At 47.2% G+C, this 25,650-nt stretch overlaps 2 protein-coding genes across 2 annotated transcripts; both read left to right on the forward strand.

Moving 5' to 3' along the window:
• The first annotated feature begins 1,234 nt into the window (after nt 1-1,234).
• LOC139046831 (uncharacterized) lies at nt 1,235-5,440 on the forward strand. Its single transcript, XM_070520744.1, has 2 exons — nt 1,235-1,776; nt 4,089-5,440. Exons 1-2 carry the CDS (start codon nt 1,483-1,485, stop codon nt 5,205-5,207), a joined length of 1,413 nt encoding a protein of 470 aa, XP_070376845.1. The 5' UTR covers nt 1,235-1,482; the 3' UTR covers nt 5,208-5,440.
• A 13,386-nt stretch (nt 5,441-18,826) lies between these two features.
• On the forward strand, nt 18,827-22,424 carry LOC139046832 (uncharacterized). The gene is made up of 2 exons (XM_070520745.1): nt 18,827-19,615; nt 21,184-22,424. The coding sequence occupies exons 1-2, from the start codon at nt 19,322-19,324 to the stop codon at nt 22,300-22,302; spliced, it is 1,413 nt and encodes a 470-aa protein (XP_070376846.1). The 5' UTR covers nt 18,827-19,321; the 3' UTR covers nt 22,303-22,424.
• Nucleotides 22,425-25,650: the final 3,226 nt, after the last annotated feature.

Raw genomic sequence — 25,650 nt, forward strand, 5'->3', positions numbered from 1 at the left:
TCGAAAAGCAGCTCGGCTGTGTGCCGCAGTTTCGCGTGTACTGAATCTTATTGGTAGAAGTTCGTGACGCATTCTCTGACCAGAAAAAAGTATTGTAAATTATTTGGTAACGTTTGGGATATCATGAGGCTTGCTCGCCGCGCCTGGGGTTGTGAAGGTGTTAGCAAAAAACCAAGCCGGAAGTATTGAGTTTTGCGTGTACTGAATTTTAGTGGGACAAGTTTGTGGCGCATTTTATAGCCCTGCAACAACATATACCTTATTTCAATACTCACGCTTCTCGAAAATGCGACGAGCGATTGCCGAGAGTGATAACACGGGAGTGTTGCATGCGCTGGCAGGACGCGTAAAAGATAACAAGGAGGAGCTCAAGAACATGACATTTACGTATTCTGAGCGACTGAAAACAGGCTTTGTACCCACGAGTCTGACTTGAGTGCGATTAGAAGGCATTCTGCGAGCGTGTAACATGGTCTGACTGAGCCTGTGTTGTAGCCACCTTTGTGTTCTTGGCGTACCATCGTGTCGACTGAGGCCAAGTTGTTTTGGAAACGCGCAGTCACCCGTGTATTTGTGCACTTGAAGTGCAGGAAATAATGCCCGGGAAAGGAGGGGTGCTTGAAAATCGGATGTTCAGATTTTATGACATTGTTTGGGAGGAGTCCTTGCTGCGAAATGTTCGTAAAAGTGAATTTATCTGTAACGCCGCTCATTCACCACTTACGCGCGTTTCGCCTCACACGAAATACTCCTGTTAGGTCTATATACCAAAATGATACATGCTTGTAATTTACTTTCTTTCAGCTGATGGCATCCGGTGGAGCTTCGTACGGCACCTGGTGCCACAACTTTGGATGAATGCAGAAGAAGCCCGGAACGAGCATTAATATAGAGCAAAATAAACATTTCATCATTTCAGAAGACATCTTTCGTTGTCTTTATGAAATTGCACCTGACAGATTCGGTGCAGTCTTGTAAAGGTCAATCACAATCATTTCTACATAACAATGAAACGATTCCACTCCAAGGTCACGCGAGGTTCAGCAAAAGCGAAAAACAAAAAAAAATGAATGCCGCGCCAAGCAGCGGAGCCGGCGCGGCGTGTACCAACTGGTGTTCAAAACGCGCGCGCCCAAAGCCGAAACCGGAAGGGGTCAACAACATCCGCTTGGTGTGCTACAGTCGATTCGGCCGCTGGGCTCTATGGGAGTGTCCGCTCTTGTTGAAATTTCTTTCTCTATGGTAGATCTGCGGAACGGCAGTCGCCAACGGTAACGAAGCAGTTGTTCCTCGTCGAGTCGTGGAGGCGATAACTGCGATAAGAGTTCGCCATTCTACGCGATAGCGCGTGCAGGGCTCGTTTTATCTCTCGTAGACGCTGATTTATGCAAAGTGTCTGACACCACCCAGCAGCGATAAGCTCGGCAAAGAAAGCTACCGCGCTCTCGTGTGGGCGTAGCATTCGTGCCCGAAGACGACGCCATGCCGGATCACGGACCGGGACGGGTGCACCGTTTTCGCGACCACGTCGTCGCCGGCGTCAACTGGCGACCGACGCGGTTCGTCGAGGAGGTTCCCAGTTCACGTGTGTGCGGCCTCTGCCGCATGATACCGAAGCGGATGGTGACGTTGCCGTGCTGGCACGCTCTGTGCCAAGCTTGCCACGCAGCCTGTCTCGAAGGGGGCGTTGGCCAGTGTCCGTTGGATCAAGTGCAATTCGAAGAAGCGGAATGCGTGGGTTCTGAATTCCCTACCAGAACAGCGAACACCGTGAAGGTGAGGAGGACAGAAACAATTTCTGTCACTTCTTTCTTTATTTTTTTTGGGGGGGGGGGGGGAGTGGAAGGCAATTATGCATTAGTATTCCCATAATTCCGCTGCGGTATACGTACACGCCTATCGATTAGAGTGCCCCTTTTACCATTGCCGAAGAGTATTACACAAATTCACCCTCACCAAATGTTACTCTTCAGCGTCTATCAAAACTAACACAATAGAGCAACACACATTGACTCTACGGAAAAGACGGGGAAGGCGGCAGATGGAAATTCAAGAAGATGATCAAAACGAGAACAAGGTGAAAGCAGGAGCCAACGTTTCGACAAGTGGACTCGTCTTCTTCAAGGCGACCTATGGAAATTTCCCCGCCACCGTATGTATAGGTGTAGTTCAAATAAAGGGGAGAGGGGGTAAGGCGGGTGGGTTGTAAGATTCGTCGGACTCGCCTCGATTCTCGCTGCTGCCACCATATGTTAGAGTTGTCGGACGATCTACGAGCTGTAGGCCGATCTCACCGCTGCCATTCAGATGTAGGATATGGAAGTCGTAGCTGTAGGAAAGAGCTTGACTCTTCGTCGGGACTTAGGAGAGCAGGATTTATTTACAGTTGAACATGGGATACATCGACAGCATAGCGTGACTCCCAAATGGAGGCCGCAAGACGAGCATACAGCAAACAGCTTACGAGCACACAGCTCACGAGTACATTTCGAGCGCGACAACGAGCACACTGTAGCAGCCGACAATCGCTGCTTATAAGCAATCCGCTCGACGTCATAGTTGGACGTCATTGTAGATGACCCGCCCTTTTGGAGGTGGCGAGCTCTCGAGTTGGAGGAGGTGGAGGGCTCACACACACGCACGTACACATAGGTGCAATGGTCCGGAGCCGACGTCAGAGGGGCTTCGTAGAACTCTGAGCCGACCGGGTAGCGCGTCCGGGTAGCACATTCTCTTAAGTCTTGGTCGGTGCGTGGGAAGGAGCCCTTGTCGGCGTTCCCGCGGCAGCTCCTCCACTCGTAGCAGAACAGGGCGGCGTTGCCGTGCTGCGCACAAAGCCTGCTTCGTCGAACTCGGAGCCGTCCCGTATGGCGCACCCGTGTAGCACATTGTCTGGTGTCTCGAGAAGCGCATGGGGAGGTTCCGCCAATTACCTCCCCTCGAGAACTCCCCTGAGCTGACCCCTCCCCACATGGCTGGCGGTTATCCGCAGTTCTCTGAAGTGCGCCACCGTCCCGGTTGGATCGGAACACGTGCAGCGGGCTGAAATAGCTTCAGGCCGATCCTAACAGGGTGCGGCAACGAGCGAAGCTGTGTTAGCGTGAGGAATTGAGAATAAAGAAGTGCTGTGCACAAAGCCAGGGGCCCGGCCGTCTGCCAATCACGTGTCAATGGCCGCGTGTCAGCCGGCGTGTCCACGGCGTCTGACACGCTGGCTGGGAAAACAAGGAAAGGAAGGAAAGGGAGAAAAAGCGATAAGAAATCAAACTAAGTGTTGCTGCCTATAGCTTCAAGTTTAGCATCCCGGATGTATTCTAATGCTCCCTTTGAAACGTTTATGCCTGTTGGGTGCAATGTCTTGAACTTATGGATAAGGTATCATCCTCTATTTTCTTTCTCGTTCCCACCTATAACATTGGCGTCTGCTTCCATCTTGTTCTCGTTGGGCTCATCATCACAATCTCACTGTAGGCTCATGTGAAATATTCTGTTGGAACTGGGTATTTACTTATTTCATAGCGTACAGCTAACAAAGAAATAACAAAAAGGCAATACATTGAAATGTGTGACGTCACACTGACGTTTTGGGCTTGTCGTTTCTGCGTTAAATTCAAAGGCAAACTGGTAATAATTAATCACTTCAAGCGAGTGCAAGCGAATGATAATGCAAGCGAAAAGCACATGGCAGTCTCCAATGCACAAGAATGTTGCTTTCTTTCGTAGATGAGTTTGGCGCTGGAAGAATAGTTGAACAATGGGCGTATTTTTCCTCGATTCTCGCCTAGCAAGGTTGCTTCTTGTGCGAGAGTAGCTGTCTTGCTATTTAGAAGCATAATTAAGTGATTCACTTTCACCTAGTATTCGTGTTTGATGGATCTGTAATGTTGAGACAGCGACAGATACTGCTTGTTGAGTTTGAGCATATTTGCTTCCCAAAAGACTCAGTCGATAACGCTGGCTCGAACCGTAATTCATGTAAAGATGTGTTCAAAAAGTTAGGGACAGGTATAGAAGGCGCCTTTAGTAAAAATAGTTTGTCGGCCAAAAATTTTAATGTGGGCTATTTATATATTTTATTTCCTCTTAAGGTGTACTGCTGGAACGAAGCGCACGGCTGCGAGTACACGGGCACCGTGGACCGCATGCTGGAACACTACGAGAACGAATGCACATTTCACACCGTGGACTGTTTGCGATGCGGCGAGGGAGTCCAGCACAGAGACCTGCCAACGCACTACGCGGCCGGATGCAGTGCTGGTGTTTTTATGGCGATCACAGAGTCCTCGCAACCTACAGCAGTGACACTCGAAGACTTGAACGCTGCCCTTGAGGACGTAAAGGCGATGCTGGGATGCCTCAACCACGACCAGTTGCTGCCAGTGATTCAGAGTCAGTTGAATGAGCTTCCAGAGCAAGCCAGAAACCAGGAAGCCAGGTTCACTCGCGAGCTTGGAGCGTGCGAGCGGAATTTAAAGGCCGAGATGGAACAAATCAGCGCCGCGATTTCCTCGACCGTATCCCACCAGCGGACGTCTCAGCAAACTCCAGTGGAAGAAGCCAGCACGTCGACGTCGCTGTCGTTGCGCTCGGAACAAGAAGATGAGATACGTCGAAAGTGTGAACAGTCAGCCCGCCTGGAACACTCGTGGCAAACTTCCCAGAAGCCTGATTTCGGCCGTGTCATTGCCCGTTGTGAGATTACGCGCAGTGACGTTCGGCATTTGCACAGTGCGCTGTCGCCACCCGAGATACTTAAACAATTTCCTCGCCAGGTATATTGGCTGACCGTGGAAAACTTTACGAAAATCATTCAGCGCCAGGAAGGCTTCAAACAGTTCGCCGAGATTAGGGTGGAGCACATGGAGGACACGTACTTTACCATTGCCGCTTGCAAGTACGGCGGTTATGCAGCTGACCTCGGTCTGAAGATCCAGTTTAACGGGTTGCGGGTGGACTCTAAGTGTTGGCCGCCTTTCTGGACAGTGGACGCGCTGCATCCAGGACCATCCCTTCCACGTCCGTTGACTCCCGCTGCCGAGCGTTGTTACTGCAACCGCGATGACCCCTCATTGCTGCACTTCCACCTTGAATTTCGTGTAAACATTGCCTTGCTGGAAAATGACGGCTACCTCCGAGACGGAAAGATGGACTTCGAAATCAAGCTCAGCAAAAGTAAGCTGGACGGTGGGATCAGAGCACCACCCTAACGTTCGTCATCGCAGAATGTGCACTGCACCGGATAATCCTCCTCGCCACTTCACAAGATGTGTCACAGGAGCCTAATGGAATTTTCGGTCTCCTTTCTAGTAAATAAGGCGAGCTATGCGAAATTCCTTTTTTTAAATTTGCTATCCTTTGTAACTGTCAACCAATTGTTTTCTTACTCTACTGGCCGTTCATTTTGTTTATTTCTTGTGCTAATACAGTTTTTTTTCCGAAACGTTGTGTTTCTCGAGTGGTTTCTTACCTTACGGCGTTCACCCCGATACTTTTCTCTCGATTATTGCCGTGCGGCTGTTAAAGCAATTGATTTCAAGGCGACGTTCGTATTTGATACTACGCTGTAGTACCGCGTTGTCCCGTGTCCCCAATACGCGACCAATGTTTATGCGTCGCATCGCAATTTATTTATTTATTTATTTACTTATTTATTTATTTTACCTTAATTCAATCCCCGAAGGCGTAGAAGAAGGGAGTGGAATAAAATACATAGCATGTGCAGATATCAGAGTATAATATTTTTTTTTAAATTGAAAGTGCAGATTAACAAAAGTATTCTTCAATAGTAATTATAAAAGCAGACGTATCGGTTATGTTAACAATTGAGGGCGGCAGATGATTCCATTCATTGCTAGTTTTAGGAATAAATGAATAAAAAATTGGTTCGTGCGACAATGTGGAACGCCCAATTTATGGCGATGGTCAGTACGCGATGATATGTATGCAGGTTCGGACAAAAGTTCACTTTTTAATCCCGGATTGTTATAATAAATCTTTTGAAGCAGTGATAAGCGTGCTAACTTCCTACGGGATGAGAGGAGAAGGCAGATGTATCGGTTATGTTAACAATTGAGGCCGGCAGATGATTCCATTCAATGATATTTTTAGGAATAAATGAATAATAAAATAGGTTCGTGCGACAGTGTAGAACGCTCAACTCATGGCGATGGTCAGTACGAGATATGTATATGCAGGTCCGGAGAAAAGTTCACTTTTTAATTCCGGACTGTAATAAAACATTTTGTACAGCAGTGATAAGCGTGCTATCTTCCTTCCTATAGGATGAGAGGAGAGGGATGTTTAAAGTAGCCTTCATAGATGTTACGCTTGATGTCCGATAATTTAGTAAGAATGAAACGTGGGCTACGATGTTGTATAGACTATATTGCATTTGTTAAGTAATCCAAGCCAGGGTCCCATACAGAAGAGGCATATTCAAGCTCAGGACGTATTAGTGTTTTGTATAGAAGTATCTTTAAGTTAGCGGGTGCCGTAGAGAAATTGCGACGGAGGTAACCAAGCGTACGGTTAGCATTGTTAGTGATGAGGTTTATGTGTGTTTGCCAGGAAAAATTAGATGCTATGTGGACGCCTAAGTGTTCATAGGAACTGACTTCTTCGAGTACAGAGTCCTTCAAGTGATAGTTGAATAGGTTAGACGACGAGTATTGCGGGAAATGCTCATTAGTTCGCACTTTTAGCTGTTAAGTCGTATTTTCCAAGTGTCGCACCAGTTGTCTAGATCACCACCTTGTCTAGATGAGATGGTAGTATAGAGTGTCAGAATTTGGAGAAATTGCTCTGTAAATGAAATAAACATCTGCAAATAACCTTATGGAGGACGCTACACAGTTAGGCAAGTCATTAATATAAATGAGAAAAAGCAGGGGTCCGAGAACAGAACCTTGCGGCACCCCGGAACTGACAGGACAAAGCAAAGAGTCGAAATTGTTGGCTGAGACAAATTGTGTTCTATTAGATAAGTGTTCATGAGATAATATTACGCTCAATGTTGAGTGTATTTAATTTTAGACAAAGTAATTCGTGAGAGACGAGATCAAATGCTTTAGAAAAGTCTATGAAGATGGCGTCAATGTTAAATCCATTATCCAGCGCGGCACCGATATCATGTTTAAATGAAATAAGTTGAGTATCGCAGGAAAGCGATTTATGGAACCCATGCTGACGAGGTGAAAAAAAAATGAATTTGTTTCTAAGAAGTTGATGAGATTAGAGTATACTATATGCTCTAAAATTTTGCATGGCACACTTGTTAGAGAAATCGGCCTGTCATTTAAAGGTGAATTCACGTCGCCAGACTAAAACAATGGAACCACCTTGCCGACTTCAAGATCCTTTGGTAAGGAGCACGACAGAATCGATGGCGAAAAGATGTTGCACAAAATTATGGATGAGTACACTTCGGTATTTTTCAAAAAAATTAGGATTAATATCGTCTATTCCTGACGATGACAGAATCTGTAACTTACGAATCAAGTTCACGACACCATCGTAATCGATTAACAAAAGCTCCATCCCAGCAAAATTCATCTTCACAACTTCAGGTAGAGAAGCACAGGGCAACACCTTATTCAAAAATGATTTAGAAAACACTTCATTGAGTAGATAATAACATTCTTCTTGCGGAACAACAGCACCATATACATCAGTTAAGGATATTGTGTTACATTCGAAACCGTTCACAGTTTTTCAAATTTTTTTTAGTATTTTCAGTCAGCAGAGATGGAAGTGTATTGTAAAAGAAAACGCGTTTAGCTTCTTTGACTGCGTTTTTAAAGAGTGAAGCAACCTGCTGATACACACGCCAGCTATCAGTTGTGTTCCGTTTTTTTAGTTTGGCCAGAGTCCTTCCATGTTTTTTCCCGCCGCTAGAGGCGCAACCGTGCATGAGAGGGCATGCGAACGCCGCTACCGCTGTGGTTGTGTGTGGGGCAGCCTCGGTATTCTAGCTTTCTCAACTTCCTCAACCATCCCTTTAGTTTCACGTAACTATTTTCAACATTGAATATATCTAAATTACTGCCTGAGCGTGTCTTCTGCGATGATATGAGCGCACGGGACGAAAAAAAAAAAAAAGCCGCTCATAACATGGAGCTTGCGGCGGTCTCAGACCGAAAAAAAAGAAAGATCTGGAATTTTAAGAGCCAGAACCGCGATACGATTATGAGGCACGCCGTAGTGGGGGACTCGGGATTAGTTTTGACCACCTGGGATCCTTTAAAATGTACCTAAATTTAAATAAACGGGTGTTTTGCATTTCGCCCCCGTCGAAGTGCGTCTGCTGTACATAGCCGGGCGGTCTCGGTCCGGATTTCTTCATCATCGCCGTTCGCCTCAACGCTTCGGTGGGCTCCGCTTTTTAATATTGGCCTTAAATTAAACACCGCGCATTCGCAACAAAACGCCAGTGGTCCCACTTATCACCAGATGAGTAAGCGCCAATTCTCCGTTGCGCATAGCGCCAGATTGTTCGCCGAGCACAGCTGTTCAGTTTCTGTTAAACTGTGGCAGAGAAGGACTCTGTGGGAAGCATCTTATAACGAGATCAAAAGAATGAAATTGCTATTGCAAAGGGATGCTACCGTGTAAATACTTCATGACAAAGAAAAGGGAACTGAGCTGCTCCATGCGCTTAAGATTTCTTGCAAAGCGATGCCATTTCTGAATAAGATTTAGGTAGTATTAATGCAAGACGAACTTCGCTACTAAATGTCTTCGGTGCGGCTTTTAACAACGGATTAAGGCGAACCTGAAGTGTTAGGACCTGCACAGTTGAAACTAGCTGTAATTAGGCAATTGCCGTAGCAAGCAGTCGTTTAGAAGCGTCAGTAAGCCCAGCACTTCTTCACGCTGCTCGTGGTTTCGACGCAGAAACGACGAGACTAGGTATTTTGGTTCTTAATTCGCAACTATTTACAATATGTTAAAATGTTACAATCACCGGTCCTGATATTCTTATCATGGTCGAAAAATGAAACAAAAACTTTATAATTCGATTAAGAAAAGAAATAAAACGTGTTGGTGCAAAAACAAAATACAAGCACGATCATCTATTTATCATGTAAAACAAGCGGAGCGAAATACAGATAGTACAGAGGCGTCCAGTCATAAATGGTCCACCATTCACAATGCAAGAAGCTTGTTAAAAGCATCCTTGGAAGGGCGTTAGTCTTCAGCGTCGGCTTCTCACGCTCCAGGGACACGTCGTCACCGTTGATGTTGAAATTGTACGCAGTGACGATGTCCGAGGCGTCAAAGTGTTTCGCGCACGCACGTGTGTACTTCGATTCGAAATTAAAACCGCCACTTTCCTGCCGCGGTATGGCCCGCTTCCATTTCTCGCGCTGCTCCTAGTTATTAGGTAAACAGAACAACGACACCTTTTCGGTCGTGCCCTTGTAGCCGGAACGGCACCCAGGCACGCAACACGTGTTCGGCATCGTTGTCCCACCCCGCCACTTCAACCAAACAGCCCAACACTCGAAAAATAGCGCAGCACATGCACAGAACGCACCCGATCAGTCAGCTGGCCTCGCGCTGCGCGCGCGTTTCGGTACGCGAACAATGCCCTCTGTGGCACAGTGGCGCCGCGTAGCGGCACCTTTGGGCAGCATAGGAACCTCTCCCATAGCGTGACGGCGGAGTTTCGTGACCAGAAAAACATGAAGGACTCTGGTTTGGCGAAACAGCCGCTTCTTCCTGTTCAAGATACGTTTTAGGGATGCATTAAACCGCGCTGCTCGATGGTTATACCGGACAACTCGCAAGGGTATGTATTTTTGTACTAAATCACTAAATTTATTTTTAAAAAGCAACCAGTTCTGTTCAACGTTCCGAGTGTAGAAGTGCATTCGTGCATTTGTCCAAAGTCCATATGGACCATTTAGTATCGTTAAGGTTTGCTGCAATCGCTTGAATCTCGGTCTGCTGTGCCTCGCCTTTCCACTCCGCCATCCTCGAATGGTTGCGTCCTTGTGATCAGCTTCTGATGCGTCACACTGCCTAGGAAGAGCCAATCGCGCCCACCGGTGACCCCCGGGGATCGACCCGCGACCCGTCAGAAATGACAAGCCAGGAGAAGAACAGACGAATGACTGCGTCACCGCGCTGCTTCAGTGCTTGGAAATTTGGGCGGCGTGTTCCACGTCATCCAGACACCGCTTGCCGCGTTCACTGCTTCGTTAAAAAAAATTATGGGGTTTTACGTGCCAAAAGCACTTCCTGATTATGAGATCCGCCGTAATGGAGGACTCCGGAAGTTTCGACTACCTAGGATTCTTTAACGTGCGCGCCTAAATCTAACCACACGGGTGTTTTCGCATTTCGCCGCCATCGAAATGCGTCAGCCGTGGCCGGGATTCGATCCCGCGACTTCGCGCTCAGCAGCCGAACACCATAGCCACTGAGCAACCACGGCGGGTGTCCACAACCCCGTCTGGCGTCCCGTCTGAAGCCGCAGTTCTTTTCCTCTTTAAACAGAGATTCGAGGCCCGTGTGCTCGTCTTTCGCATACCAACAGAAGGCAATGCCGTAGAGGAATAATACGGCATTATACTACTGGATGTTTTATTTTAATGTTGACAGAAGTATTTTTTTTTTATTCGCCTGTGGAGGTTCGGCACAAATCAACTTATTCCGCTAAAGTACTAGGAAATTTATGGATTACTTGAACGAAAAACCAATGCGCACACTCCAATTATAAGAAAATTGAATTGAATCAGTATTCAACTAATTACTTGAGCAGATATACTGCAATTCACGCCCTCAATCCAGCGACTTCACCAGATTCGCCCGCTTCTGATGAAATTTTGCGAGTAGCACGAGGTTTGAGACAAGCGCAGTGAAACCTGCGGTGAAAATGCCCTGTTGTTACGCTTCATTTTTTTTTTTTAACAGAGCACCAAACACGGCCGCAGCGGCCGCATTTCCATGCGGGAGAGACACAAAAACATCCGTGTACCATGCACACTTACTAGCACGTTAAAAAAATCCCCCGTGGTCAAAATTAAACCTGAGTCACCCACTACGGCGTGCCTCACAATCATATCATGGTTTCAGCACGTAAAACGCCAGAATTTGAACAAGCACACACACACACAACAAAAAGCGCTTTTTTTGCGCATTCAGGCTATGTTAATGCAGCACCATCGCATGTAGTTGCAAACTCTCAAAACACGGATCGCAAACTGATGTGATACTGAGAATTCGTTCCTACTAAATATAGCCGTCCAATTCACCGGAACATGTGGTGTAAACGAAGTAGCTTATAATCTAAATAACAGAAAAATTTAAACTTTATTTATACGTATAATTAGTTTGATAAAGGGAAAATCGGACATCCACCCGTTCGTAGCAATCGGTATACAAAGGAAACCCATACCGGTTCCTCCAAAGAAAAGCCTCACAGGTGAAGAAAAATTCGTCCTGGTCCGGGACTCGAACCCAGGACCACGTCCTTTCCGGGGCCGCCACTCTACCAGCTGAGCGTTGCGGGCTTCCGCAGATCTACTACGTCAAATAATTAGTTAGATGTTTTAATGCAGATAATGTCTGCCTCAGACCGACTCAAGAAGTGGTATTGTGCAACGCGTCATAGATGATTTGTAAAGATCATGTGAGCAATTCAATTAAACATCCCGTATGTATCGCAAGCATTAAGCCTCTCCCCGGTCGATGTTTGGTCGACCAAATATCTGTTGCGCAGGAAGTGGAATTTTTTTATGTCCCGGCAGATGCTCGTACAATATAAGCATGGGAGAGACTGCGTGCGTGTAAACGCATAGCCCACGGCGCACCACGCGCCAGCCCGCAAGCGATGCCAATGCGATGCGTAGCGCGCGCATTGCTTGCGGGCTGGCGCGTGGACTCCGTCCTGTTGCCATGACAACGTAAACGATCGTCTGCGCCGCCATTTTGCTTCTGCGTCGCCCTGCCGTTAGGGCCGCAACTAAAGGGGACCTTGGCGCTAGCGTCGAAAGAGCGTCTGCTCGAAAACAGCCAGGGGCAGCCATGCGGAGATTAACCCCGCTGGCCCTGCCACGACAGGCGCGGTGGCGGATTCGACGGGCACAGCTACGCGAAGCGTGAGCTGGCGCGCCGCGCTGCGGATGCTTTTAGCGCAATGGAGAACCAGCGCTGGAATTTTCACGACGCCTGCGGCGCCGCCCTGGCGGTCAGAACGTGCACAATGCAGCCGCATCCCGCGGACGAAAATAGAGAGTTTTAGTATTGGGGACGCAAGGCGTTGGGGCCCCAAGCGCCTGGGTGCGTTTGCGTTTGCGTACGCAAGCAGAAACGTGTTATAGGTTAGCGGCCCCAAACGCAAACCGCAATGAGGTCGCATGCGCTCGCAGCACCACCAACGTCTGATCGTTGCTGCGTTATCATGTTATAAAATATGAAATGAAGCATATGAAGTAAAGTACATTAAACTCTTTTTATTAGAAGCAGTTAATAGAGAGGTTTACAGCGTCCGGTAATCGGGTAAACGCAGGCTGGGGCGTTGGGGCGGAGCCATGAACTAGAGCGGCCTGCATGGTGCTGCCACCTGGTGGCGCAAAGCTCAAACAGACAAAAGCAGCTAATATTGCAGTAACCAAGTGTATTTTACTTTGCTGCGGGTATAAATTTTTGGCAGCAACACAATTAAGACAGTGCCAATAATTTACACCGGCAGTGAAGTAGAATAGACTTGGTTACAGCAATATTAGCTGCTTTTGTCGATTTGAGCTTTGCGCCGCCAGGTGGATGCACCAAGAAGGGCGCTCCCGTTTATGGCTCCACCCCAACACCCCAACTGCGTTTATCCGAATACCAGTCACGCTAAACCTCTCTAATACACATAAAAACGACGTCTGTCGAGACATGGCGAAAGCTTTATTAGATTATCTACCCGCTAGCTTCTCGTAAGTTCTCCTACACCGCAAGAGTCACGTGGGTAACGTGACCTCTTAGGGGCAGCGATGTTTTCGGCCGCTCCAACAACCCAAGGGCGCAAGTTGACGTAGCGGTCTGCGCATGCGCAGTAACGTCGCCCCTAGTTCTTGCGTACGCAAGCCGCTTGCGTCCCCAACACAAACTCCCTAATTGCTACTAGTAGTGGCGTTGCGTGCCGTGAAAGTCGAAGGAAAACAAAAGGACGCCGACGGTACTGTTGCGTATACAAGTGCCGCAACTACGTCGGGATGAGGGAGGATGTATCCTTCGGCGTCTTTCCATCTAAACCCTACGAACAAGAACGGAGGTGGCGTTGGATCCAAGCACTCATACGAGCGGAGTAAATGTTCCCGTCTTGTCGCCCTGTCAAGCGGTGTCGGGCTGGTTTCTAAATCGAATTTTGCGTGTGTGCTTGGTTTATTCGATAGTGAAGACGGTCAGCCCTGCCAGACAGTATCAAACAGCAGAATATACAGTCGGCATTTCGTCGGAAACAAAATGAGCAATAGCATGCACCATCCGGCCTATCTACCAACCATTCTTCCTTTGCAATACCACCGCCAAGCCCCTCCCAACGCCACCGCAAAAGCTAACGATACGAAAGGCAAATATTATCCATTCATTGCCAAGAGTTATGTGGGAGGGCAGCTGCCTTGTAATACGATTTGTGTGCGCGTACTGCCGGCGCCCGCGCGACTAAGCCACCTATGTGTTTTTAAAGATGCGCATGCGGATGAGTAATCGGCGCTGAGATGCAACTGGTAAATTTATGCAATTAGTGCTAAATGTGGGCAGCGTTGTTACGGATCTAGCAGCGGAGCACTCAAACATTTGCTTGCGCGAGTCAGCTGATGCGATAAAGCTTTCTTCTCCATGACTGCTGTGGCGAAGTAACATCAGAATTTTTTATGCCTAGCCAGAGAAATATGGAATGTCCTCAGGCCAACTAATACTTCTGAAACGATAGCGCACCACGACCGGAGTCGTAGCTGCTAGATTTGCGAGGCAGGCTGCCCCGCAAGTATGACAACGGCACACGGCGCAACCGTTAAAGAAACACACATGCTCGCCGCGACACACTGTAAAAAATATATTTATTTATTTATTTAGTACCCACAGCGCCCATTCAGGCATTACAGCGGGGGTGTTTACAGATGAAGAAAGAAGCATAAAAATTGCAGCTCTGCATAAATTTGTGTAATGTTGAATTCCAATGGCGGACTCGGAGCAGCTGACGGACTCCGTGAGCGAGCACTCGACTCTGGCGCAGAGCAACGTCTCCGGAGCCGCGCGTGGAACGCAACCTGCGCCGCCGGAGCAAGGCGGAAGCGGAAGTTCTATCACCGAGTTACCCAGGATACCTTGCGTGTTGTCATTTCCTTCCGCTGTTTGCTCCCAGCGCCGCCGCACCGGTCACTTGTCTCTTCAGCGCAGTTCACCTGTTTTTTAAAAGTGCGGAATGGATATCTCGCCAAGCGTGCAGCAGCTTTTGCTTCCTCGCGAGTCGTGACCAGTGGCGCCTCCGAGCAGACAAACGTGGTAAAGGAAATACGTCACGCAAAGTTCCGGTCCACTCCGCCGATTTTGGTGGAGCATCTTTTTCTGCTCCACGGACTGACTCCCGCTCTGAATCCCCTCCGACTCTCTCATTGGAACACCTTACTCCCGCCCTCACTCTGCCATTGGAACAAACTTGCTCCGAAACAAGCAGAAAAACTTGCTCCGACTCCGCCATTGTAATTCAACATAAGCCAACAACACATTATTATACGCCGACAAAAAACGCACACAGCCAAGTTGCACGCAGCCACGACGGACACAGCCACGTTGTAGATGTCACATGTCGCATGTGAAAAAAAAAGTACATAAAGCACAATGATTACAAGGACTCATAATGAAAAAAAGCGAATAATAAGTTGCAAAAAAAGAAACAATGCGGTGATTAAGAAAGAGTGCGACAAGGTGAAAAAAGAGGCACTAAAAGAAAATGTAATTTGTAACTGGGATCCTTTACAGGTCATGATAATTGCTAGATGTCCACGCGATATTTGTCAAGCCTTAGGGGATCAAAAGATTCTATTGCTTTTAATGCAGAAAAGAACTTGTTAGGAACACAAATTCCTACAACTGAGGAAGGAAGTCGGTTCCACTGACTGATGGTTCTTGGGAAAAAAGAGCTGCTAAAGTCCAATGTATTACATTTGTATTCTCTTATCTTCTGTTCATGATCTTTGCGTGCTGATGTGTAGTGCGGCTGGTTTATGTACACGTCGCGCGGAATTCGAGTTTGAGAGTGATATATGCTGTGTAATAGTTTCAGTCGAAACGACGCTCTTCGGTGCTGGAGAGATAGCCAGTTTAGCATTGCCTTAGATTTAGTTGTACTAAACTGCCTGTCATACATTTCTATATCTAGTACATATCTTGCCGCCATGGACTGAACTTTTATGCGAAGCATATTACGAGAGCTCAACCCAGCTCCTCAGGCGCGGCGGTGTCGCCTTCAATACCACGTGACACCGTGACGTCACGACAGAGGAGAAACGGGGCTCCAACTCGCGCCGTCGCTCGCGGCGTCGCGGCGGTATATAAGCAGCTGCGCTTGCCTCTGCTAGACACTCACGAGGTGAGATGCCTCCTGGAGACAGAGCTGCTCGTTGGAATGAGAAGCGAAGGTTGCGGCGTGCTACAGAGACTGTTTCTAGGTGGCTTTGCTACGGCGCCACGACTACGCGCCCCGCATCGGACGCGGTGAGCGTCGAGCAACGCAGCGTTCGGCGCGACAACGAAATGTGCGCCTGAGCAAGCGCCGCACGCCTGAGCCGACACCGACGACACCGGCTTTTCTGCGACACGAGCTCCTTAACGCTGTCGCGTTAAAATAAAGGCTAGTATGCTTCGCATCCTGGGCTTAACCTTAGCTAAGCCACAGCCAGTTTTTTCTAGTCTTTCTTTGTTAGTTACTGATGAAGGGTCCCACACAGAGAATGCGTATTCGAGCGCAGATCTTACATATGATTAATATAGTAACTGCCGGGTTTGTTGTGGAAACGCACGTGTATTTCGTGGTAAAAATCCCAAGCTCCGAGAAGCCTTGCCTAGAGTATAATCCACGTGCCGATTCCATGATAAAGAGGGGCAAAAGTAAACGCCTAGGCATTTATATTCACACTCCATTTTTACTGGAGAGCAGTTTATCGTGTATTCAAATTTTCCAGGATTTTTTTTTTTCTGGAGAACCTCATACACACCGTTTTCTCGAGATTCAGTTTCATTTCCCATCGCTCACACCACTCGTGTATGGCATATAAGTCGTTTTGAATTACGAAGCAGTCACTTTCAGATGTAACTTTACGGTATAATATAAAGTCATCTGCAAATAACCTAATACGGAACTGCACATTTTCATTAATGTCATTGATATAAAGTAGGAAGAGAAGGGGCTCCAGAACTGATCCCTGGGGTACCCATGACGTAACATTAGTTATTGCAGATTGTTCGCCGTTTACGACTACATATTGTCGGCACTCTCGTAAATATTCGGCGATCCACGCAATAACTTGGGGATTAATAATAAAACTGGTTAGTTTTTGCAGTAACATGTAATGTGAAACGGTATCAAACGCTTTTTGAAAGTCAAGAAAAATACAGTCGACCGATGATTTGTCATCCCGGGCAGCCGCTAAGACATGTGTGAACTCTACTGGTTGGGTGACGCATGATAATCCTCGTCTAAATCCACGCTGATTTGAGTTAAATAAAGAAATTACTATCTATATGTTTGACTACTGCAGTATATAAAACATGCTCTAGAACTTTACTGCACACAGAAGTTAGTGAAATTGTACGGTAGTTATTAATAACGTTGCGCGGGCCAGTTTTATGTATGGGAGCAACCGATGCCATTTTCCAATCAGCCGGAAGTGAACTGTGTTCCAAGGACTTCTCAAAAATAATTTTCAAGTACATTGACACTATATGAGAACAAGACTTCAACATAAAATTGGGTAAACAGTCAGGGCCCACAGCTTTTACACAATTTAAATCACGAAGCAGTAATTCAATGCCCCATGCTTCGATCACTATCTTAGGCGTGGGTGTGGATTCGCGTTTCAACAATTTCATATCTTTCCGAGAATCCGTTGGGGCAGAGAACACTGATGTAAAATAAAGATTGAACAACTTGGCCTTTTCTGTGGCGTCGCAAATTGTAACATCGCCATCGCTCAAAGCGGGGATAGAAATGTTGTCTTTCTTATTTCGTTTTAATGTTTCCAAAGTCCCTTGGGACTTTGCTTTATCTTACTTTCTATTGTTTTGAAGTAGGCTGATTTTGTTTGGATTATAGCGTTGTTCACTTCCCGCGTTGCCAGTTTTAGTTTACATAAGTTTTCTTTAGACGCGTATCGTTTGAATGAACGGTAAATGCTTTGCCTACGGTTCACTAAAACATCCAGTTCTTTAGTGTACCATGGCTTACTTCGATTACGCCTTCTAGTCAATACCACAACGGAACAAACCGGTTGCGCAGTTCAAAGATTTTTTCTTTAAATAGAACCCATAGGTTTTCCACAGAATACTCATCCGCAAGTATTTCGAACACAACGAAATACGCTTCCAATGAAGTAGTGATTGCTTGGATATCAGCCTTGGCGTAATTGTACATGCGCCGACTCTTCTCATTGTAAATGCTTACATGTTTCATATTTATTGCGCTTAGCACGACGTCATGATCACTTATCCCTGGCAATATTTCAGTTTTCTGGACCATTTCTGGCATACTTGTGAAAAAAAGATCTAGGATGTGATGTATATAAAGCTTAAAAAGCTTCTTTCGTCACTTTTTCACTTGATGGCGCTAGCTTCTTTACGAAAACTGTCCATTTGAAGTGGGCCGAAAACGGAAGCACACGAACTTATAATACGGCAGCGCACGTGTGTGTTGTCTGGTCCAGCGGCTGGAATATGACGCGTTTCGTCGCCAGGGCGGCGTGCAACGCACTCTTTTCTACGCGCCGCCTATCCAGCGCTGGTTCCCCATAGCGCTTAGCAGCCCGCGTCGCAGGGACTCCGGCGTCCGGTATCGCATCGGCAAAAAGATTACCCAGGCCTTCTATATTGATGCAAGGCATTGGCTGAACTAATTGAATTTATCAAGCTAAAGTACCTAGAAGAGTCGTAAACTACGACATGCATACAACCTACAGAGATCATAGCTCTCTGATTGTAATTTGTCTTTACGAGAAAACACAATTCTTCTACGCGAAAACTCAAACAAACCGCTTCACCCATACAAACCGGCCGCGGCGTTCCCAGACCGCCCGCGGCCGTGCTATTTCCCGCGCCAGCGCGATGGGCGTCTTGGAGGCCGCGGAGAGGCCCACCCGGTTGGTTGCATTCACTCCAGCTGGCGCTCCCCTCTGCCGCATCGCTGCCCACGCAAGGGGGCGCAGTTCAACCACCAAGCTCGCCGTTCGCGGCAAGCGTATACAGGTATGCATTAGGATTACGTATACTCCAGTTGCCGGGAAGCGTGAGGAGCAGTCAGGGATCTTTGAATCCTATCGCGTTCTGCTCTTAAAGCCGAAGCTTAGGCGTCCTTCAAATTTTTTTGTCGAGTCACGGGTACGGACGCATACGGCCGGGTCGCCAACGCAAGAAGTCACTTGTGTTTTTCCTTTTTTTTTATCTCTGCGCCTTTTCGTGACCAACCGTCGCTCTTTCTTTTCACAAACGGGGCGTTCTCTACAAAAATAAAAGCGTGGCGGAAAAGGCACTCTGTAGAAGGGGACAGCTAAGACAAAAACGAACCCTTGATTTCCGTTACGTCAACGAAGTAGTGCCGTTGCAAGCCGCCACAGCGCCAATCGTAGGAGGGGCACCTCGCGGCTGCACTCGGTTATCGGCGGCGCGCAAGAAGGAAGCGCGGAGACATTCACGCTTGCAGACCCGGAGGAACGCGCATGCGCGCAGCAGTCGGTATCGACGACAGGGTTGCGCTGCCCGAAGGTGCGGAGGGTCGTTTCGCAACGCGTTCGCGCGCCCTGCAGTATACGTTGTGGCCGAGTGCACGTGACAATGGAGCAAGCCCAGCGTATACGCACCAGGAGATGCGGAATCGGCGGTAGATGTATGGAGCAGGTGTCGCCGACGATAACGAAGCAACTGTTCCTCGCCGCGCTGCGAAGGCCATGAGGGCGATAAGTGTTTCCCATTGTGCGCGATAGTGCTTGCTGGGCTCATTTTATCTCTCGTCGACGCTGATCTAGCCATAGTGCATGACACCACTGCAGTAGCGACAAGCTCGGCAGAAAAGCCGCTGTGCTCTTATGCGAGCCTAGCATTCGTGCCCGAAGACGCCGCCATGCCGGATCGTGGACAGGGACGGGTGCACCGTTTTCGCGACCACGTCGTCTCCGGCGTCAACTGGCGACCGACGCGGTTCGTCGACGAGGTTCCCAGTTCACGTGTGTGCGGCCTCTGCCGCATGATCCCAAAACGGACGGTGCTGTTGCCGTGCGCTCACGCTCTGTGCCAATCTTGCCACGCAGCCAGTCTCGAAGGGGGCGTTGGCCAGTGTCCATTGGATCGAGAGCCATTCGAAGAAGCGGAGTGCTTCGGTTACGAATTCCCTACCAGGAAAGCAAACGCCGTGAAGGTGAGAGGGAAAGAAACAACTTCTGTCACCCTCTGAAGGGGGGGAGAGGGGAAGGAGGGGAATTATGCAAGACTATTGGCATAATTGCGCTATGGCATATCTGCACACCTCACGATAACATGAACGATTAGATACTCTTACCGAACAGTAATTTATACTAATTCACCCTGACTAAATGTCACTTTTAAGCTTCTGTCAAAACTAACACAATAGAACAACACGGACTCACTGAAGGCTCACGTGAAATATTCTGTTACTCGGTATTTACTTATTTCTTAGTGTCACAGATAAGAGAGCAATACAAAAAAGGCAATACCTTGAAATGTGTGACGTCACACTGATGTTTTATGGTCGTCATTTCTGCGCGAAATTCAAACGGAAACTGGTGATAATTAATCACTTCAGTGACAATTCACTGACAACTCAGTGATTCAAACATTGTTCTTCTTTTCCTCGAAATTCGCGCTGAAACATCAGAAAACGAAGATTTTAGGACATTATTCCTTAACTGCTACTGCCCGCCCTGCTCCCCGACCACCCTATAACAGCTATCTGGGCCCGTAGCATGTGAGAGGATTCATATGAGGAGCAAGCTAGCAAACGAAAAGATAGCGGTCTACACTGCACTACAATGCCGCTGTCGCCAAAGATAAGCTAGGAGCTGAAGAATAGTTGAACTACGGAGTCTCTTTTATGCGAAGCATATTACGAGGGCTCAACCCAGCTCCTCAGGCGCGGCGGTGACCATGAAATCACGTGACACCGTGACGTCACGACAGAGGAGAAGTGGCTTTGCCTCAACTCTTGCAAGACGGGCTGGGTGGGAATCGAACCAGGGTCTCCGGAGTGTGGGACGGAGACGCTACCACTGAGCCACGAGTACGATGCTTCAAAGCGGTACAAAAGCGCCTCTAGTGAATGCGGTGTTGCCTTAGAAACGAGCTGTTTCTAAGGCTCAGGCGTGCGACGCTTGCTCAGGCGCACATTTCGTTGCCGCGCCGAACGCTGCGTTGCTCGACGCTCACCGCGTCCAATGCGGGGCGCGTAGTCGCTGGCGGGTCGACGGGAACGCTGTCGCGTTCCACTCTTGAAGGCGAAGCAGGGTAACGCATGAGTTGTTTCTTCGTCTAGCCGAACCAAATATAGCCAAGGAACAGCAGTTCACCAGGCTAAACAGTGGTTCAACAACTAAAATAAAGGCTAGTATGCTTCGCATCCTGGGCTTAACCTTAGCTAAGCCACAGCCATTTTTTCTCGATTCTGGCTTACCAAGCCTCATTGTGTGCAAGTCCCTGTCTTGCTATTTAGGAACATAATTCAATGATTCACCTTCACCTAATATCCATGTTTGACGCATCTTTAGTACATAGACAGCGGCAAGTGCTGCTGGGCGATTTGAGCATATTTGCTTCCCCATAAAATCTGGCGTATACGCTGGTTCGCACCGGAATTCATGTAAAGGTAGGTTCTAAAAGTTAGGCACAGGTATAGAAGGCGCCTTGCGTAAAAATTATTTGTCGGCGAAAAATTGTAATGAGTGTTATTTAACTATTTTATTTCCTCTTAAGGTGTACTGCTGGAACGAAGCGCACGGCTGCGAGTACACGGGCACCATGGACCGCATGCTGGAACACTACGAGAACGTGTGCACATTTCACACCGTGGAGTGTGTGCGATGCGGTGAGGGAGTCCAGCACAGAGACCTGGCGACGCACTACGCGGCCGGATGCAGTGCCGGTGTTTCTTCTTCGATCACAGAGTCCTCGGAGCGTCCAGCACTGACCCTTGAAGACTTGAATGCTGCCCTTGAAGACGTGAAGGCGAGGTTGGGATGCCTCAACCACGACCAGCTGCTGCCAGTGATTCAGAGTCAGCTGAATGAGCTTACAGAACAAGCCAGAAACCAGGAAGCCAGATTGGCTGGGATCACTCGCGAGCTGGGATCGTGCGAGCAGAATTTAAAGGCCGAGATGGCTGAAATCGCCGCCACGATTTCATCGACCGTGTCCCATCAACTCACATCTCAGCAAAATCCATTGGAGGAAGCCAGCACGTCGAGGTCGCGGTCGTTGAGCTCGGAACAACATGAGATACGTCGAAAGTGTGAACACTCAGCCCACCTGGAACACTCGCGGCAAACTTCCCCGAAGCCTGATTCCAGCCGTGTCATTGCCCGTTGTGAGCCTTGGGACGGTGACGTTCGGCATTTGACCAGTGCGAAGTTGACACCCGCTGCAATTAAAAAAATTCCTACCGTGAGATATCTGCTGACCCTAGAAAACTTTGAGGAAATCATTCAGTGCCAGGAAGGCTCAAAACAGTTTGCCGAGATTACGGTGCGGCACATGGCGGACACGCACTTTGCCATTGCCTTTTGGAAGTACGGCGGTTCTGCAGCTGAGCTCGTTCTGAAGATCCAGTTTAACGGGACGCTGGTGGACTCCAAGTGTTGGCCGCCTTTCTGGAGCGTGGACGCGCTGCATCCATTCATTGGACGTTCGTTGACTCCCGCTGCCGAGCGTTGTTGCTGCAACCGCCATGACCCCTCATTGCTGCACTTCCACCTTCAATTTACTACAGACATTGCCACGCTGGAAAAGCGCGGCTTCCTCCAAGACGGAAAGATGGAGTTCGAAATCTTGCTCACCGATGGAGATGTGGGCGGTAGCATCAGAGGAGCACCCTAACGTTCGCCATCGCACAATGTGCACTGCACCGGAGAATCCTCCTCGCCGCTTCACAATATGCGTCACAGGAGCATAACGAATTTTTTTTATCTCCTTTCTCGTAAATAAAGTGATCTCTGCGACATCTGGTTTTTGAAAATTTGCTATCCCTAGTAACCATCAACCTATTCTGTTCTGACTTTACTGGCCGTTCATTTTGTTTATTTCTTGTGCTAATACAGTTTTTGTTCCGAAATCTTGTGCTCCTCGAGTGGTTTCTGACCTTATGGCGTTCACGTAGATATTTTTCTCTCTATTATTGCCGTGCGTCTGTTAAAGCGATTGATTTCAATGCGACGTTCGTGTTTGATACTACTCTGGAGTACCGCGTTGTCCCGTGTCCCAAATACACGACCAATGCTTATGCGTCGCATCGCAATTATTTATTTATTTATTTATTTATTTATTTATTTATTTATTTATTTATTTTACCTTAATTCAATGCCCGGAGGCGTTAAAGAAGAGAATGGGTCAAAATACATAGCATGTGCAGATAACAGGGTATAATAATATTTTTAAAAAATTGAAAGTGCGGACTAACAAATGCATCCTTCAATAGTAGTTCTAAAAATAGACGTATCGGTTATGTTAACAATTGAGGCCGGCAGATGATTCCATTGATTGATATTTTTAGGAATAAATGAATAAAAAGATAGGTTCGTGCGACAGCGTGGAACGCTCAATTTATGGCGCTCGTCAGTACGCGATTATGTGTATGCAGGTTTGGACAAAAGTTCACTTTTTAATTCCGGTTTGTAATAATAAATCTTTTGAAGCAGTGATAAGTGTGCTAACTTCCTACCGGATGAGAGGAGAGGGAAGTTTAAAGTAGCCTTCATAGATGTTACGCTTGATGTCCAACAATTTAGTAAGAATGAAACGTGCGCTACGATGTTGTATTGACTCTATTGCATTTGCTAAGTAATCCAAACCAGGCTCCCATACAGAAGAGGCATATTCAAGCTTAGGACGTATTAGTGTTTTGTATAGAAGTAGCTTTAAGTTAGCGCGTGCCATAGAGAAATTGCGACGGAGGTAACCAAGCGTACGGTTAGCATTGTTAGTGATGTCGTTTATGTATGTTTGCCAGGAAAAAGATTTTATGTGGACGCCCTAGTATATATAGGAACTGACTTCTTCGAGTACATAGTTCTTCAAGTGATAGTTGGATAGGTTAGACGAAGCAGTATTGCGGGATATCCTCATTAGTCTGCACTTTTGGCTGTTAAGTGGCATTTTCGAAGTATCGCACCAGTTAGTTACCCTATCAAGATCAGATTGTAGTTTTAGTGTAAGAATTTGATGATATTACTCTGTAAATGACACAATTCGTCTCCAAATAACCTTATGGAGGACGCTACACACTTAGGCAAATCATTAATATAAATCAGAAAAAGCAAGGGTCTGAGAACAGAAACTTGCGGCATCCCGGAACTGACAGGGCAAAGCGAAGAGTCAATTGTTAGCAGCGACAAAATGCGTTCTATTCGATAAGAAGCGTTCAATCCATGAGATAATATTACGGTCAATGTTGAGTGTATTTAATTTTAGACAAAGTAATTCGTTAGAGACGAGTTCAAATGCTTTAGAAAAGTCTATGAAGGTGGTGTCCATGCGAAATTCATTATCCAACGCGGCACCGATTTGATGTTTAAATGAAATAAGTTTAGTACCACAGGAAAACAATTTACGGAACCCATGCTGACGCGATGAACAAAACGAATTTGTTTCTAGCAAGTTGACGAGATTAGAGTACATTATATGCTCTAGAATTTTGCATGGCACACTTTTTAGAGAAATCGGCCTGTAATTTAAAGGTGAATTCACGACGCCAGACTTAAATAACGGAACCACCTTGCCGACTTTATTCTATCGTGCTGATTACCAAAAGATTTTGGATTGCGAAAAGATGTTGCAGAAAATTATGGATTCGTACACTCCGGTATTTTTCAAAAACTTAGAATTAATATCGTCTATTCCTGACGATGACGAGATCTGTAACTTACGAATCTAGTTCACGACACTATCGTAATCAATTAACAAGAGCTCCATCTGAGGAAAATTGATCTTAACAACTTCAGGTAGAGAAGCACAGGGCAACACGTTATGCAAAAATGATTTCGAGAACACTTCATTGAGTGCAGAAGAACATTCTTCTTGCAGAACAACAGCACCATAGCACTTTTGGGAACCCTTGACAGTTTTCCAAATTTTTTTTTGTATTTTCAGTCAGCAGAGATGGAAGTGTATTGTCCATTTGTCCATAAGTCCATTTGTCCAAAGTCCATATGGACCATTTAGCATCGTTAATGCTTGCCGCAATTGCTTGAATCTCGGTTTGCTGTGCCTCGCATTTCCAATGTGCCGTCCTCGTGATCAGCTTCTGATGCGTCACACTGCCTAGGAAGAGCCAATCGCGCCCACCGGTGACCCCCGGGGACCGAACCCCTGACCCTTCAGAAATGATAAGTGACGAGCAGGACACACGAATGATTGCGTCACTGCGCTGCTTCAGTTCTTGGAAATTTGGGTGGCGTGTTCCACGAGACCCAGACACCACCTGTCGCGTCCACTATACTTCGTCTGGCGTCCCGGCTGAAACGGCGGTTCTATTCCTCTTTGTTTTAAACAGAGATTCGAGGCCCGTGTGCTCGTACTTCAAATACCCACAGAAGGCAATGCCGCAGAGGAATAACAAGGCATTACACTACTGGACGTTTTATTTTAATGTTGACAGAAATACATATTTTTAAATCACCTGTGGAGGTCGGCAAAAATCTACTTATTGCGCTGAAGTACTCGGAGATGTATGTATTGAACGGAAAACCAATTCGCGTATACTTCACTAATAAAATAATTGAATTTAATCAGTATTCAACTAATTACTTGAGCAGATATACTGCAACGCGCGCACTGAAGCCAGCGATTTCACAAGGCTCGTCCGCTTCTGATGAAATTTTGAGAGTAGCACGAGGTTTGAGACAAGCGCAGTGAAACCTGGGATGAAAATTCGCTGTTGTCCCACTTCGTTTTCTTTTTAACAAAGCACCAATCAGGGCCGCAGCGGCCGCATTTTCATGCGGGAGAAATGCGAAAACACCCATGTACCACGCACGCTAATGTGCACGTTGAAACAATTCCCAATGGTCAAAATTAAACCTGAGTCACCCAGTACGGCGTGCCTCACAACCATATCATGGTTTAGGCACGTAAAACGTCAGAATTTGAACAAAAAGAAACACACAGCCACAACAAAAAGACCTTTTTTACGCATTCAGGCTGAAATGTTAACGCAGCCCCATCGCATGT

The sequence above is a fragment of the Dermacentor albipictus genome, chromosome 6 (assembly GCF_038994185.2).
Source record: "Dermacentor albipictus isolate Rhodes 1998 colony chromosome 6, USDA_Dalb.pri_finalv2, whole genome shotgun sequence".
Lineage (NCBI taxonomy): Eukaryota > Metazoa > Arthropoda > Arachnida > Ixodida > Ixodidae > Dermacentor > Dermacentor albipictus.